At 32.8% G+C, this 16,363-nt stretch overlaps 2 protein-coding genes across 3 annotated transcripts; one reads left to right on the forward strand and one right to left on the reverse strand.

Moving 5' to 3' along the window:
• Positions 1 to 707: 707 nt before the first annotated feature.
• Positions 708 to 7,986, reverse strand: LOC133291962 (embryogenesis-associated protein EMB8). The gene is made up of 13 exons (XM_061490323.1): positions 7,460 to 7,986; positions 6,743 to 6,804; positions 6,493 to 6,593; positions 5,247 to 5,336; positions 4,641 to 4,763; positions 3,769 to 3,846; positions 2,982 to 3,067; positions 2,774 to 2,822; positions 2,179 to 2,235; positions 1,950 to 2,080; positions 1,775 to 1,858; positions 1,440 to 1,509; positions 708 to 1,240 (listed from the first exon to the last, which is right to left on the reverse strand). Exons 1-13 carry the CDS (start codon positions 7,822 to 7,824, stop codon positions 788 to 790), a joined length of 1,749 nt encoding a protein of 582 aa, XP_061346307.1. The 5' UTR covers positions 7,825 to 7,986; the 3' UTR covers positions 708 to 787.
• A 3,398-nt stretch (positions 7,987 to 11,384) lies between these two features.
• Positions 11,385 to 15,185, forward strand: LOC133291963 (protein HSH49). 2 transcript variants are annotated; one of them, XM_061490324.1, is made up of 5 exons: positions 11,385 to 11,503; positions 12,515 to 12,606; positions 12,855 to 13,066; positions 14,453 to 14,630; positions 14,782 to 15,185. In XM_061490324.1, exons 2-5 carry the CDS (start codon positions 12,573 to 12,575, stop codon positions 14,907 to 14,909), a joined length of 552 nt encoding a protein of 183 aa, XP_061346308.1. In that variant the 5' UTR covers positions 11,385 to 11,503; positions 12,515 to 12,572; the 3' UTR covers positions 14,910 to 15,185. The 2 variants fall into 2 exon arrangements, with proteins under 2 accessions (XP_061346308.1, XP_061346309.1); XM_061490325.1 differs by having other exon boundaries at positions 14,831 to 15,185.
• Positions 15,186 to 16,363: the final 1,178 nt, after the last annotated feature.

Genomic DNA, 16,363 nt, shown 5'->3' on the forward strand with positions numbered 1-16,363 from the left:
TTATCCGGTTTCGGATTTGAATCTGTATCAATAACTCTAAAATATAATTCAATAAATCTCAGTAGTTGTTGAAGATGTTAAAATCTATCTAGTGCGCGTTTATCGTAGGGGAGCTCTTTTGAGAAAACAGTAACTATATGCTAATATATATATAAACCACCATTGGTCTTTCAAGACTTAGAGGTAAGCATTTATATTAGTTATCTTAAAATTTGGTTGTTAACTCTTGTAATGCTACATTCGACAAATGGTGAGTTGCCATCTTTACATCTTCTTCATGTAAACTATACACCACATTTGACGCATCATATAATACAAAGAAACCTTAATGAAGTAATCAAATTATATATAGGTGTTTTCCATTTGTTACAGGGCAGGATGAGAACTGACCAGAAACAAGTGGTTTAACGAAAACAACAAACCCATGAAAGTGTTAATTAACCATAAGCTTAGAAATGGAAATTTCCACCGTTAGCAAGGCAAAGGCATAGTAGGACAAGCACATTATTTATGGAAAATATTTAGAAACCATTGTGTTTTAGGAAACATATCATGTACCTTATTCCTAGGGATCAATTAGGATCTCTCTTTTTTTTGGTCAATTTGAGTAAATTCATGTAATTAATTAGTTTGCTTATTCTCACTTATTTTATATATATATATATATATATATATATATATATATATATATATATATATTGTAAGGGGAAAATAAATCTAATACAGTTTCTTCACATTATTATACATCTACACAGACAAATACAACAAAATATTTGCGATCATGAGATTATCTTCTGACCAAACCACCTGGTAAGATATCCCGTAGCTTTTTCCCAAACACAATGTATAGGGCTGAACCGACCAGTGGCCAACTTGTAGTAATAGCAATATAAACCAGCAACCAAATGGACCATCGATTTTGTCGAGATAACTGGCCTACGTATCTTTTGAAAGATGTTAATACATCAAGACGTACGGCATCATCGGCACTAGTCGTTTGTGCAATGCCAGAGGAATCACCACTCTTTGCATTAGTCACAAGCTCTTCATCTTGTTTTTTAGCTTTCTCTTCTGGAATCCTATCATGACTGTCATGATGCGTATCCTGAATTACTTTTATTTCTTCCACATTGTCTGTTGTTGGCTCATTGTTCAATGCAGCCACCATTCCATCTTCAGTAACATTAACATAAGGCCCCTGATCAATTGACGAGTTCAATGGTGTGTTTGGTTTAGAGATCTGCATTGCCGATAACAGAGAAAACAGCAGTTTCAGCCAGCAGCAATGCTGTGTTTAGTGCTCCGAGATAACTTACTCTACCACAATCCCGAATTGTGATACCAAAACGTATATGGTAATTACAAATAGCACATAACCAGAGGATGGAAAAAAACAGAATCAATAAGCAAATAAGTGAATACAGTAGCATATCTTTTACCTTCTTCTGTACATGCATATAGTGGCTAGAGTGTAGGACACCAAGGAATTCATTCGCAGCTCTTACCCACCTGCAAAAGGGAAGAAAATTGGTCTTCATTTTCTTTACATTAGTGGCTACTTAGTTGGATTACAATTTAGGTGATATCATGGATATTCTATTGCAGCAACCAAGAAATGATATCAATGATAAACAATGTTGCAATCCTCTTTCTCCTCCCCTCTTCTCTTCCCCCGAACAAAAAAAGGATGTTGCAATAATTTGAAGGAAAATGCATAGGATTGTTGGATGTGACATAATGCTGAAGAGTCAGATGTACAAAATGACTCAAGTACCATAGGCCAGATGCAGTTATCCCTTCAAAGAAGGCCAGATGTCCTCCATGCTTTACAGTAGCCAACACAATATTTTTATTTGCCCTATCAAAAGAGTAGTACATTAAAATTGATATTGCAGTAATGCAAGAGAAAGCAAATTAATTAGAACCAAGGAAAACAGTAAAGCAAGCACCTGCATTCATCCCAGGGAATGGCTTCCCTGGTACAGACTGGATCATCCAGAGCACTAATACAGAGAAGCGGAATCGACACAGATTGCACATAAATAGAACTGCTGCAGCGTCTATAATACGTATCAACCGTCTAAGGAAACAAGATACTTTTAGGTAACCGATATAAGGATGTAGAGCAAGAGATAAGACATGAAAATTGATTACAAATCTTAGGTGCTACCTAAGTACCTCATACTTCCCAACAATACGGGTGGCATGGTCATCAAAATCTCGAATAGAAAGTGACTGCAAACCACAAGAATGTATATGCACTCAGTATTGGTTAAAATTTTAAAAATTACCGTAAAACAATAACATGGGGCACACAAAGTTTAAGAATGTGATACATATTAGAATAATGAAACCCTATCTGTTAAAGAAAAAGCTAGATCCAAACGGATAATTGAGTAGCAACTATATGGCATTTAAAATCAACAAGCATCATTCTAACACTTGAATAATTACGTTGGCTTGTAACATTTGAACAAGACCAGCATAAAATACCACAATTAAGAGGAGTAAGGAAAAAAAATGAATGACATTTGCTTTACACCCTTCATTCATCCTCCTCATTTACTAGTACAGACAAGTAACTTGCCTGGATACCACATTAAAAACTTAGCTCTATTTTTCAGTTAGAAAATAAATCAATAAAATTGGGTACCAGCTAACAGATTGAACATGGACTAAACAGGCCAACACCATAAAAATGTACAATAAATAATTGATTTTTTTATTACACTGATAGTAGTAGTAAAAATGAAAATATAGAGAGTAAGACCACCTTTTCTATCCCTTCCCAATTAGCAAGACGAGAAAAGTGAGGTTGGTGTCTGCAATGAATATTGGTAAAAATGTTAAATCAAGTCAATTATGAACTAGAGAAACTTCTTAGTTTTGCATCTTTGTCTGCAAATGAAAACTTTAATAAATGAAAAACCAAGAGCTTATTAACAAGATATTTAAACTCAACTGCAAAGATTCAAACATACAATTTTGCATAACCTTGAAGTCCAATTGCAAGTGCTTTATCATAAAACCTCTGCACACGCCTACGGGTTATAAATCTATCCCCTATCTGCAATCGATACACAAGTAACATAACTTCCAGATTAGGTATAATAATGGGCAAAATGAAGAACAATTCCAAATTTCAGTAATGTTCAACTGCGAGTGAAATTCAAGAAAACTCCATCAGTCATATCAAATAGATTGTATAAAACAATTTTGAAGTATAAGCACATAAATCTTATACGCTAAAAGCCTAAAAGTACGTCCCAAACTCGAACTTTCAAGATAGTTGTCATTATGCTCATTTGATTCCAAACCAAATTGTCTCCAACTTTTTCAGAAATGTCTACCTTTCCTCCACACACCCAAGAAGAAAAGAAAAGAAAAACATAACCCTGCAATTTACACATTCCATTCCTAAAGTTGAATATTTTAGACAAATAGAGAAATGCATGACTTGTACATCAAGTATAACTTTCAACACTTAGAATTACCAAACAAACAAAGAATTTGCAGCATCAACTCATACAATAAATGTTAGATTGAGGACTATATTACTTGAACATTTTATCCCATGTTAATTTACATGTAGTGTTCCTTAAACATTGCATTTATTTCTTTTTTTAATTGGATCCACAGAATTAAATTGGGTCCAAATCCATTTGAAAGATAGACTCTGGTATTTTTTCATAACATATTGTGCACGTTAATCAATGCCATTTGAAATGCAAAAGTTGAAGACAGTCACTTTAAAGTCAAAATACTAACCAAAAGGTCCCAAGGACCGCAAATAGCTACAGCTCCAGCTACAGGAATATTCTCACCATCCTCACCAAGATATTTTATCTGCAAACAATCTTTCAAATCAAACAGTGTAGTGCCGAAACCGAGATTTTTACATATGTGAGAATAAGTTAACAATTATTCCTGAGTTTTGCTGTAGTTTGAAAAACAGATAGAGTATGTACCAATGGTCATAACATAAGTATGATAAAAGAAATTAAGCATTAACATAGAGGAGTTAGAATTTATTTAAAAAAGAAAAAAAAAAAAGTTAGGGAACCAGCATGATGCTTTTGATCATGCTGAGAAAGTTTGAATATCTGGTCCCGAACTAAAATTAATATAAGCGTATAACAGGTAGGAAACATTTATATCCACAATTGAAAACAGTTTTTGATCAAAAATTATGCTAAACCAGTACAAGGGATTGGAAAAAATTGATCAAGCTCCAACCAGGAGAGAACATATTTAAGAAGAAATAGAGGTCAATGCGGTGAAGCAAGAAATGTCATACACTTATCTAAAAGCAATATAGTAATATGCATATATATGAACAAGTAGGAAACATTAATATCCATGAGCAGAAGTGGTTTTGATCAAAGATAATCGTAATCCAGTACGAGGAAGTGGGAAATTTTTAATCAAGTTCCAACCAGGAGAGAGCACTTTTCAGAAGAAATAGATGTCAATGTGGGGAAGCAAGAAATGCCAAACACTTGAATGAAGTCAGTTGCTTCTTGGTCATTGCTATAAGTGACACTTGAAGATGTATGTGATTAAATGGAAATTTAGGTATAGACCATTTGAAGTAAGCAATTAAATTAATTAATTAATTAAGACTCAAGCTATGAATTTACCAGAATATTAGCTCCAATACTAGTTCCGACAACAAACAAAGGCACCCTGGGGTTCTCTTTGTGGAGATAATTAATTACTGTGCGAGCATCCTCGGTCCATCCAGCATTGTAGAAACAATCAGACTGAAATGATTTTAATAAGAAATTGCATTACAAGAAAACTGTTACACCACAACATAATCACAGTACTGAGATGCACAATAATCCTATTATTCTAACAAAAATGAATGCAAAAAAATTTCAAGGACATTTTTCAGCTGCTGCCTTTCCCATGATCTAAAATTGGTTCCTTTAGTCTCTTCATGGTTCTCACACAACGTCTACTTCAAGAAATTTTTTCTTGACATGCAAATAGATTGGCAAGCTTCATCTATCCACCCGATGAGCATACTTAGCCAATTCATTAACTAACCTTAAATTCTTATATTGTTAATTGATTGGTAGGATGCCGAGTTAAAAACCCATTAGAGCTGAGTAAAATGTACATCATTCTTATATTAACATTGTTAATTGGTAAGTCTTCATATAATCAACAATGTTCACGTTATGTCTTCAATTGTATCAACATTGTTAACCTATATATTTCCAGCTTGCAGAAAAACTAACCGTGATTGAAACACCTCCAAGTCCTCGGTGATTACAGATAACAACTTTCCATCCATGCTTTGCTGTATGATATGCAAGATGTTTGAGATACTACCAAGAACAGGGGGAAAGAAAGAAAAATAAACTGTAAGATGCCACTATAATATAAATATATCTCCTAATCAACAAAAAGAAGTGAAATATTAAAATTAGAAATTAGTAAACATTTCATACACAAGGTAACATCAAGCATAATTGATGCCTAACAAAAGAATAAAAAATAAAAAAACAGTGGTGTCCAATATACTCTCCATTTTGGAAGCTAGTAGTGTTAACGGAAACAATGTTTCCTTTTAGCAGTAATATCTTAGCATGCATCGAATGTCTCCCTGATATTGCACTTGATTCACTCTTAGCATAAGCTCTCGAGAAATCATTTTACCTCTAAAGTCATCGGTTTGAGATTTATAATCCCTAGCCTTTGGTGGATCCAGAATTTTTTATGAGTGGGGACGAAAAATAAATATCAAAATTATAAATATTATTAAGACTAATAAAACGAGTTAATTATTACAAGTGTTTTTGAGGGAGGGGTTAATTATTAGGATTAATAATCTATTATTATTACAAAAATACCATTATATATATATAATACTAAAAAATCAAAGTTTAAAGAGGGATGACCGTCAACTCACACCCCTCCCTTGGGTCCGCCCATGCTTGCATGTGGTAAAAACCTAATGCCAACCAAGGCTTTGAGGAGGACTCTAATGTGTGACATGTAATAGTTGATGTGTGTTTTCTCAATAAAGTATTACAAAAGCATCATAAAGATGAAATATATATTCTGAATTTAAGAAAATTGAAGGAATTAAAACTAAAACCCAAATTGATGCTTAAACATGGGTTTGTGGTTAGATGAAATTACAATTAAATCATATAAAGCAACATCAAAAACTTGTACAGCAGTTTCATATTAAATTGTTGAGACAGTGATGACAGTAACACAACACAAGCCTTTGGCATAAGAGTTATGTAACTAGCTGCTAGGCTAGGCAGTTTCAACTGATGCAATATAATTATGAAGACAAGGATAAGACAACCAAAGATCACAAGCCCTGACCTAGCAGTCAAGTAGCTGCCAACAGGCTGGGGATAAGTGTGTGGTTTTTCCCAATTCCCGTTAAGTTGAAAAAAAAAAAAAAAAAAAACTGTGAGATAACACTAACATTTAGGGGCACAAAAACTGAAACATAATATAACTTACAGCAGATGAAGAGTCACTTGTAAGACCGGGAATTACTATGACAATGGGAGTAGATTCATCTTTAGAAACAACATCATCCATATGAAGAGCACCACCAGAAACTGTAAAATGATCAGACACAAAAATCTTAAAAATCAACCTTGGAATTGTATCTGTTCTTAGGCTAGAGGCTTTCTAATTTGATAATCATTAACCAATTAAGTATGCATGTTAAAAACACAAATTGATAATTTGAATATTTCATATATACCATCAGAACTCATTAGCCAGTCCAAAGCAACGGTTCCACCATCAGGAGTATTAAATAGTTGTCTGAAAGAGAATATATGAGCAATTGTTAGATGAAACTATTAAATTGTTGAGACTTTACCACGACGTACAAGTCACCGAATGCAAAAGAGGAGGGGGAATCAAATAGAAGAACACATACATCCTAATCAGTTAGGGTGGTGGCCCATAACCTTTTTTATTATTATTATTATTTGGTAGAGGGGGCTCATTTCTGCATGGGATTAATCTAGACTTTGTAAACAACTTTGAGTCAGTTATTAACAACTTTATTTAATAATACAAGTATCACAATGGAATTGGGAATTGCTAGAGAAAGCTCGAGCATCTCCCTAACAAAGGCTTTGAAAGATATTTCCAGAATGCATCACTTTCCTAAACTGGGACCCTTTCTGGTCTAACCAACGGAAAGCTCGGGCACTCTTCTGGTCAAGCTTATTCTAGCATAACCCTGTCACAATAATTGTAGTTCAACAAAATATATAGGGGAGAGAAATAGAAAGGAGGGGTCCAAAGAGGTCAAAACCTCAAATATTTCTATTTTCCACATATCTTAAAAACAGATACCAGTCCAAATATCCAGACATGAACGTAACATTATTCCTTCTTCTACAAAAAAACCAATCACACGCATTTCCAACTTAAAATTCAAAGATTGAATATCTATCACCTCACTCACCTTCGGTATTTGAAAACGGGAGGCCTCCCGAAGAAGTTCAAGAAAACGGTCTGAAGATGAGGACTTGAAAGCCACGGCGTCGCCGAATACCTACCGTGAAGAATCCTGCACTTGGAAACAACGCCTTCATAGATTTTGGAGCAGGAATTGTACGTCAATTCGACAGGGTAACCTGAGAATCCCGAGAGAAGGTCTTCGAGGAAATGAATTTCGATGAAATTGTAGAGAAACGCGATCAGAACAACGACGGCAACAACCATGTAATGCCAGATCGGAATGAGAGAGAGCGCTTGCAGCAGGAGCCTGTACGCATTAGAAGAAGATGATGAAGCTTCGTGTTCGAGGTGCGAGCAATCACAATCCATGGAAGTGAACGGAATTGGAATTTTGTTGAATGGTTTTTGAGGTGAGACAGACAGTGTTCTTGTTGTGATTGTGACGGAGCTTCCGGTGGTGGTGTGAGGACCGAGGAGGAAGGAGAGCGTGTTATCAGCGACCCCTTCTGAAGCCTCCACGTGGCCCCACTCCCTTTCGATCTTTTAACCATAATTTATAAGCGCATCATCATATATATCGTGGGTTGTTATTATTATTATTATTATTATTATTATTATCATTATATTAATCTGTTGACTAAAGCTTTTACTTATGTATTTTATTTATCGAATTAATTATGAAATATATTTTGTTGTTTATATTGGTTTCTGAAATCTCTGACGTAAAAATTAATCTATAAACTTTTAAGATTTAACATGTTGCTTTAAGAAAAAAATTTTGTCCTTCTAAATGACATAATTTATGTGATTTTACTCTTATGAAAAGGTGAAATTCACAACTTTATTTTTTTTGTCTATTCTTTTTCTTCCATAATTTATTTCTTTCTCTCACTTAAATTAACATAATTTTACATCATTTAAAATGACACACATTTTTTTTTCTTTTATAGATAAAATGTCTGTAATCTCGCATAAAAAGAAAAAAGTGATCAGACACATAATTTTTTTTTTAGAAAATATGTGGGCCCTGTCAATTGTTATGTATCTCTAGGATATTTTTTTCTTTTCATGTAAAATTACAAATATTTTTTCCTTCTTTTATTATTTAAAAATAAATATATCTCAACATTAAAGTTTTTTTGTGAAAATAGGAAATGGGAATAGCCATATTGACTTTGGAATGCAGCTTTGAATTCGATCCTTCCTTCACAGAGACATTTGCGACTTCAGATAAAATAGGATTAAAACAAGTTGTCAAAGTCAAATTTATAAGTCTTCTTGCAAAAAAGAAATTAATATATGTTTTGCTCTAAAGCTCGGCAGCAGAATGGCATGCATTCAATCATTCATCACAACATGCTTTTGTTTAATATCTATATATATTCCAAAGTAAAATAATTTGTTGACAAATTTGTTGACGTGTCCTTGATGTGCACGGTCGAACTCATGCAAATTACCGAACTTTAAGTTTGTAGTGATAGGGCAACTCGGATCGTCTCCTAAAAAACCTACTAGAAATCAGAAACGCTCTTGTAAAATAGATATAAAGGGAAAAGGGAATTTTGTTGATTTGAAATTTAAATAAAAACAGATTTGAAAAAGAGGTTTAAAAAATCAGAATTAAAAAGCAATCAATATAAGGAATCAAGATTTATTAATTTATTTCGTCATTGGATAAAAAGATATAATTATCAATTCGTGATTAACCCCAATCGAATTAGGAATCCTCAAATTCAATTGGAAATCCTCTCTAGACTATGGCTTAGCGTTTGGTTGAATACTGTAACAGCCCGTTGTACGCCGGTATTGTTAACATTAATTATGATATTAAGCGCAGTTACAATCACAGCAATTCATTTATAAAAAATGCGAGTAAACTTTTTCCATTATTAGGCGAGCATTTAAAATAATAAAAAGCGTAATAATTAAAAGTTGTGACCGTAACTGTAAACTCTTTGCAGAATACTTAATTAAACTAACTTTGTAACTTATTTTACTTATTACAAGTCACTAAGGGGTTACCATAAACCCACTTAGCATAATTCTCACTTTTACGTTTTCTACCCTCCCAAACATGGTTCGGTTATTATTTTTCTGCGGACACACCGCACAAGACCAGATCTTCATCTTTAGCTATCTTTTTTTCTTACTTAATTACCTTTCCAATGAGTCATCACACGAGTCATTTCGATATCGTTTGCTCCGGATATCGCCGTTTGAAGTTGGACAAACAAAATTGACATCCAACTCCAAAACAGCTCTAAATATCCTTCACTCCACGAATTACTGCAGAAAAACCACTCACTAAAATTTTCTCAAATTTTTTTCAATCGATACATTGAAACCTTAAATTGCTTTGGGGCTTTTGAAAAATAATTTTTTAGTTATCTATTGATACAAAAATTATTTGAAATCCTTTCATATAGTGAAGAAATTTCGTTCATAAATGTATTGTTACGAAATATAGGGTTCATATTATGAAAGTTTCAATCTTTCTTTAAATTGATATTGTTTCATTAATGTAAAACGAAAATTGGTCTGAGGGTTTTAGTTCCCTGTTATTTTTCCACTATTTATATTGTTTTTGTAAAGAACTAATTCAACCCAAAAGCTTAAGCTGTTGGGTGAGGCTACATTAATGGCTTTATATATCTCAACACGCCCCCTCACACGAGAGCCCACTGGGCTTGAAGGGTGGACAATGCACATGCCCACCTACCTGTGCGAACAAGGAAATTTCACTTGAAAGAAAGTGGGGGACAGTGAGGATCGAACCCGGGACACGAGGCTCTGATACCATGTAAAGAACCAATGCAACCCAAAAGCTTAAGTTGTTGGGTGAGGCAACATTAATAATTTTATATATCTCAACAGTTTTTAATACAAAAATCACATCTTTTCGTGCTAAAAAAAACTGTGACCGCTTGAAAAATAACCTTTTAAACTTTCAAAATTTCTCAAAAAAATGACTCAAAAATCTCGTTGATATGTTGTTTTTTGGTTTTGTAATAAAAATCGCTCAAAAATATGTTATTTTTGAGTTTTAATGAAGCTCTCATGGTGGAACTCGATTTCGAGCGGGTCAACATGCCAAAGTAAGAAGAAAATACTGCAATAAAAAAATCTCAAGAAATTCTAGAGGTTGGGGTGAGATTGTGAGAGAGACATTCTATTTATATTTTTCACTAAAAAGTTTCACGAAATCCAAACCAATAGAAAATTCATTAAAATCGTCGAATTTTTGAATACCTTGAGATATTGATTCCATTGTTTAAAATTTTGATTGAATACCAACGGATTTGGACAGATTCTAAAATAATATTTTAAAATTCTAATCGAATACCACGTGACTTTTTTTCAATCTATTAAAATCCTAATCGAATACCAACGGATTTTTTGTCCAAAAATAATCCATTAAAAACCTTTGAAATTCCAATCCAATACACTCCCTAATTTTTGTGCATGTATTATGTATAAAAAATAACTCGTATATAAATAAACACAGTACTTGTTAATAAATTTGAAAATTTTATTAATGTAAAATTCATTGTAAAGAACGGTTTAATATTTTTCATATTATAGAAGATAAAATTATCTTTTTTATACGAAGATATTTTTAATATTATGATTGTACCAACCTCGGTACATTCATTTACTAAATGGGAAAATTTTGAAGGTACATAGATAAGAATATAAAAGAAAACAAGGATTAAAGTGAAATTTTTTTACTTATTTTAATAAATGAATATACCAAATTAAGTACACCAGATATACCAAAAGTCTTTTTATGATTTCACAAGAGCCTCACATATTTTTATTTGTATATGAGATAATTTTATCTTATGTAATATGATCAACATCAAACCCGTAAAGAAATTACTAGAAATAATTTTCCTTTAAAAGGGAAAATTAAAAATAAAAACCCTGTTCCAATTTTCGGCCTCCCGCGTTCCCTTGTTATAGGTAAAATAAAACGACGACGCAGGAAAAGAAAGCCGTCCACACTACAGCGCTTTTAGAACATTCTCGTCGTCGCTGTTTCTTCCGAGTAAGTCACGTGCTTCCAATTCCTAACCCTAATTGTGCATTCGCAATTCATAGATAGTGTTATTCATTGTACACAATCTCAGTCCTAAATTCTGAAGCTTGTTAAGCCCTTTAATTTTTGTTGCATCTCATAAAACTTCGTTTGTGTCTTTGGTTGTTGATTAATTTTCGCTTTTTATTGATTTTTAATGCATTTACTTATTTTCGGCTGTGTTATCTTTTCGATGATGTTTGAATTTGCTGCCACTAGGTTGATTTTTGTGAGATCCGATATGGTTTTAGTTTTGTAAAAACTTTTTTATGAAGTTATGTATAATTGAATACACTGTAGGCATTCATGTGTATATTAGTAGCTTAAACTAATATGCTTTGCAAAGAACTTCAGTACATCACTCAATTAAGCTATACATTTTTTACTTCAGATTTGACTAAGAATAAAAATATCTCATTAATATGAAGAAAAAAAATTGAAATACTGAGACAATCGGTTTCCTAGATTCCTTTGACACTTGGTCAATTTTTAGTTCTTATTGAGAAGATTTGAAGTTATCAAGCAGCTGCTGTGATATGGTAGCCAAGGAAAAGTAAAACAATGAAGTAATTGTTATGCTGTCTCTGTTTTGCATTGGTTATCAGAATAATATAGGATTCTGATAGCTTTTATGATTGTTGATATTATTTCTCAAAATTAGATTCATAATAGTTATTTATCATTCTCTGGATTTGTGGCTTCATTTTAAAACTTTTTTCTGTGAAAACAGACTGTTGAAATTCTATCTCATTATATTCATTATTCTTGCTTGAGTTTCAGTCTGCTGCAATCACCAAAGTCATTGTTTTGTTTATGCAAACCCATATATATTCTAAATACTGAAAGTCTAAATATTGCCAATTTTTCACCTAAGTCTCTACTGAGATTCCCTAATTTTTTATTTTTTATTTTTGGAAAGTTAGATTCCCTAGTTTTAAGTTCTGATACTTCTTTGCTGCTGATTGTCATCCTTTACTGAAGTTAGAGGACATCGGTGGTTCTTTCGTGGTAGGGCTTTAAGTCAGATCTAGATACAGCTATGTCTGGCAACTCAAATTGCACTGTTTATGTAGGTAAGCTCACTATTTTTTCTTCAATTTCTTCAGCTTAAATGTTACTTTTGCAAAAAATTATTATATTCAGTTTTTTTATAGTCAAATAGATTACATGAATGCAACTTTTTGAAGGGATATTTCCACTCTGAAGTGAGATAAATTGGATTTTAATATGTGGGTCTTATTGAGTGTATGTTGTATATGTTGATTTATGAATATGAGCATTTACATTTGGGTGCTGATTTGGTTAATTCTATTTGACTCAGGCAATCTGGATGAGAGGGTGACAGACAGGGTCTTGTATGATATTTTAATTCAAGCAGGACGAGTGGTAGACTTGCACATTCCTAAAGATAAGGAATCAGAGAAACCAAAAGGTTATGCCTTTGTGGAATATGAAACCGAGGAGATTGCAGACTATGCTGTCAGGCTTTTCTCAGGCCTTGTAACGCTGTACAACAGAACACTGAAGTTTGCGGTGCGTCCTTGACATGTATTCTTTCCTCCTGTTGATACCTGGATAACTGTCAATCACTATTTGAAATTGTTGGATGAAGTTTAGCTTTGTTGATCGCAAGTTCACTAATAGGAACTGGATCCGACATGTTAAGAAACAGGGGAAGAATTAGAATTTTATTGCTATTCTGTTACCCCAGGATCTGAATCAGAATCCTAGAGATAGAGCTCTAATGAGAATTACTGTAGAAGTCTCTCTCATTTAATCCTGGCCCTACTCCCTACTTTCTTAATCCCCACCTCCCCTGGACTCCTTTCTCACTCCCTTTTGTTCTATTTATTCTGTTATTTCCCCGCTTTTTCCTTCAATCAATTCGTTTAGGGGTTCTTAACCAATTAGCTGTCACTAACAGATACTGACTCAGGCCCTACTCTTCTATGTTCACCCCTTTTTTTCCTAACATAGACCTTAGTAGCTGGGGGTTTACTAACAATCACAAGCTCTATTATGCAACATTGTAGTTTTTGCTTTAGCTGGGTTTGTATTGGTGGACCTCTTTCAACTTTTTGGATGCATTCAAGTATCCAACTATACCTTGGGACATCATGTAACAGAGATGCATAGGTTTGAATGCAGAACCATATAAATACGGGTTTAACTTTTCTGCAGTTAATACAGAAAAGTTATCTGCACTACACTATGTACTCTCAGGAGTACATAGTGTAACTTTTGAAATCTAAATAAAAATAGAGTTCATTTCAAAAGTTACACTATGTACTCCTAGTGTAGATAACTTTTCTACATTAATTGTAGAAATGTTTTTCCCTATAAATATAGGGTTATATTACTCATGCAATTGGAGATATGTTGTCTCATATTGTAGATACAATCATGTGGTGAGCCCCACTATTTATTAAAAAAGAAAAAAAGAAAGGCACGAGAATCAATGGGTTTGTAGAAAGTTATATTACTTTCATGCAACATGAGAGTTATATAACCCATAAATATATGGGGAAAGATATTGTAACAATCAAGTTGTGTTACTACCAAGTTACTACTAATTAATCTCACCGTTAGATCGATTATGTTGATCCAATGGTTATATTTATTTCCATCTTTGTATGGTCATGATTTCCCAAATTTAATACTTTATATTTATTTTCACCTTTGTATAGTTATGATTTCTCATATTTAATGCTTTCACTTTAAATATGGAGAATCATAGCCATACAAATATGGAAATAAATATAACCGTTGGATCAATATAATTGATCTAACGGTAAGATTGATTAGGTAGTAACATAACTTAGTTGTTACAATATCTTCTCCTAAATATATATAATAATTTTAGATTTCTTTCCTGGTGTCGGCCTTTGTTAATGATGTGTACAATCTGCTAATAAACAGATATCTGGGAAAGACAAAACTACCCCTAATGGTTCTGCAACAATTACACCCACATCCAATTCTTCTCAACGACCAAGGCCTTACCCAGTGCCAATAATTAATTCAGAAAATTTTCAACACTCCGCTAGGATATCAACACCTGATCGATTTTCAGATTATGCAGTAAATTATTCCCAAGGTAATATGTGTTTTTATTCTTCTGCTTCAATTTCTCTTGTGCTTCTAAATTTCCATTTTATTTGGGAAAAAAAATTTATCTTATTGGAACTTTGCTTGCTGAGCAACTTTTTTTTTTTTTTTTTTTTTTCATTTTGTAAATCCAATGCCAGTTTCTCCTCGTGTAACTGACCAATCTAGTGGGTATGGATCTCACTACAGTGGCAACAATTATGAATACAGTCGGAGAGCTTTTGGGGCATCATTGGATAGCATCAGCCGATCTAGGTCACGCCGCTAAGATAGAAGTAGTCCAATCTCTTAGCCATCTTATATGAGATATTAAACTTTCATCAAATATTAGTTATAAGTGTTAGAAGAATGGAAATGGGAAATATTCAATATCTAGTGGAATGCATATGCTTTAAGCAAAGCCATTGTTGTAGGTCTACCTATGTACTTCATTATCCAGGTGGGTTGGTGCTTATGAGCTTAACGATTGTGTTTCCCTTATTAGTGAAGAATTCTTTCTATTTACTTCAGTAGGTTAAACTCTAAAATGTACAGATTTCTTGCTGCTTGCCTTTCTTTCTGCTTTGGTTTTTGTGTAAGGTGGTTTTCTCCCTGTGATATTTAATTGAATTCATGTTGAGTATTGTTTCCTAGATCAATGTTGAATGAACGGATCTGAGCAATTTTTAGCCCTTTGTTTTCCTCTATGACCATGAAGGGACATTTGTTCCTCAGTAATTTTTTTCAGATGTCAAAATCACACAGTATAACTAATGAATGAAACAACACGGAAACCAAAAATCTTCTTGCGGTATAAGATGAGATCCAATATTTTCCCTTTTTAATGTTATGTTCCACAAGTGTAGTGTTATTTTTAAGTTTGTTTTTGTTCTCTCCTAAATCATGTAGTTCTTAAGTGGAATTCAGTTTCGATTTGTCTCAATGGGTTCTTGCTGCTCATCTCCAAATGTCGAAAAGCCGATTGCACCATGAATAAATTTTATTTTATTTTATTTAATGTTTGTGTGTGCGCGTCTATTTTGCACCGACATGAGATACGGCACGTCACTTTGACATGTTAATTCTAAAAATTGTTAAATTTTGACATGTTAGGACACGTTTTGATATTATATAATATTTTTAATTTGTGTAGTGAATATTATATTTAGTATTCGATAATTTAACAATAAAATAAAACTAAATTTATAGTACCTATTATTTTTGTAAAGAAACATAAGATATTTCAAATATTTATATTAAACTCAATAAAATTGTAATCGCAATCTAACGAATCTAATAGTTGAAATTCAAAATGTAACACAATGTAACTTTTAAATCTTTTTTGAGTCTTTGCAACGAGTATTGGAGTGTCGGGAAGTGTCTGAGTATCGGTGAGTGTCGGAAAGTGTCGGACACGACACATCAAGGTTTTTAAAGTGTCGGTGCTTCATAGATGCGCGTGTATATATATATATATATAACATGAAGAGAACAATTTACATCAGTCTGAAATTTAATATTTTTCACAAATTAATAACTTTATCTAAAGCATAATTTTTATTGATCAAACTGTTAAATTATAATTATGTATTATCTTTATTATTTATGATAAATTTTATAAAAGTTTAATAATGATAAAAATATAATAAAACATTTTTTATTTTTATATATTTTTAAAGTACAAACAAGGTCTTAATCAATTTTGAAAATGTGTAAGGAATTTGAATCTTTTAACAAGAGATT

The sequence above is a fragment of the Gastrolobium bilobum genome, unplaced genomic scaffold (assembly GCF_033153095.1).
Source record: "Gastrolobium bilobum isolate Gb01-03AN ecotype WA unplaced genomic scaffold, APGP_CSIRO_Gbil_v1 utg45058, whole genome shotgun sequence".
Taxonomy (NCBI): domain Eukaryota; kingdom Viridiplantae; phylum Streptophyta; class Magnoliopsida; order Fabales; family Fabaceae; genus Gastrolobium; species Gastrolobium bilobum.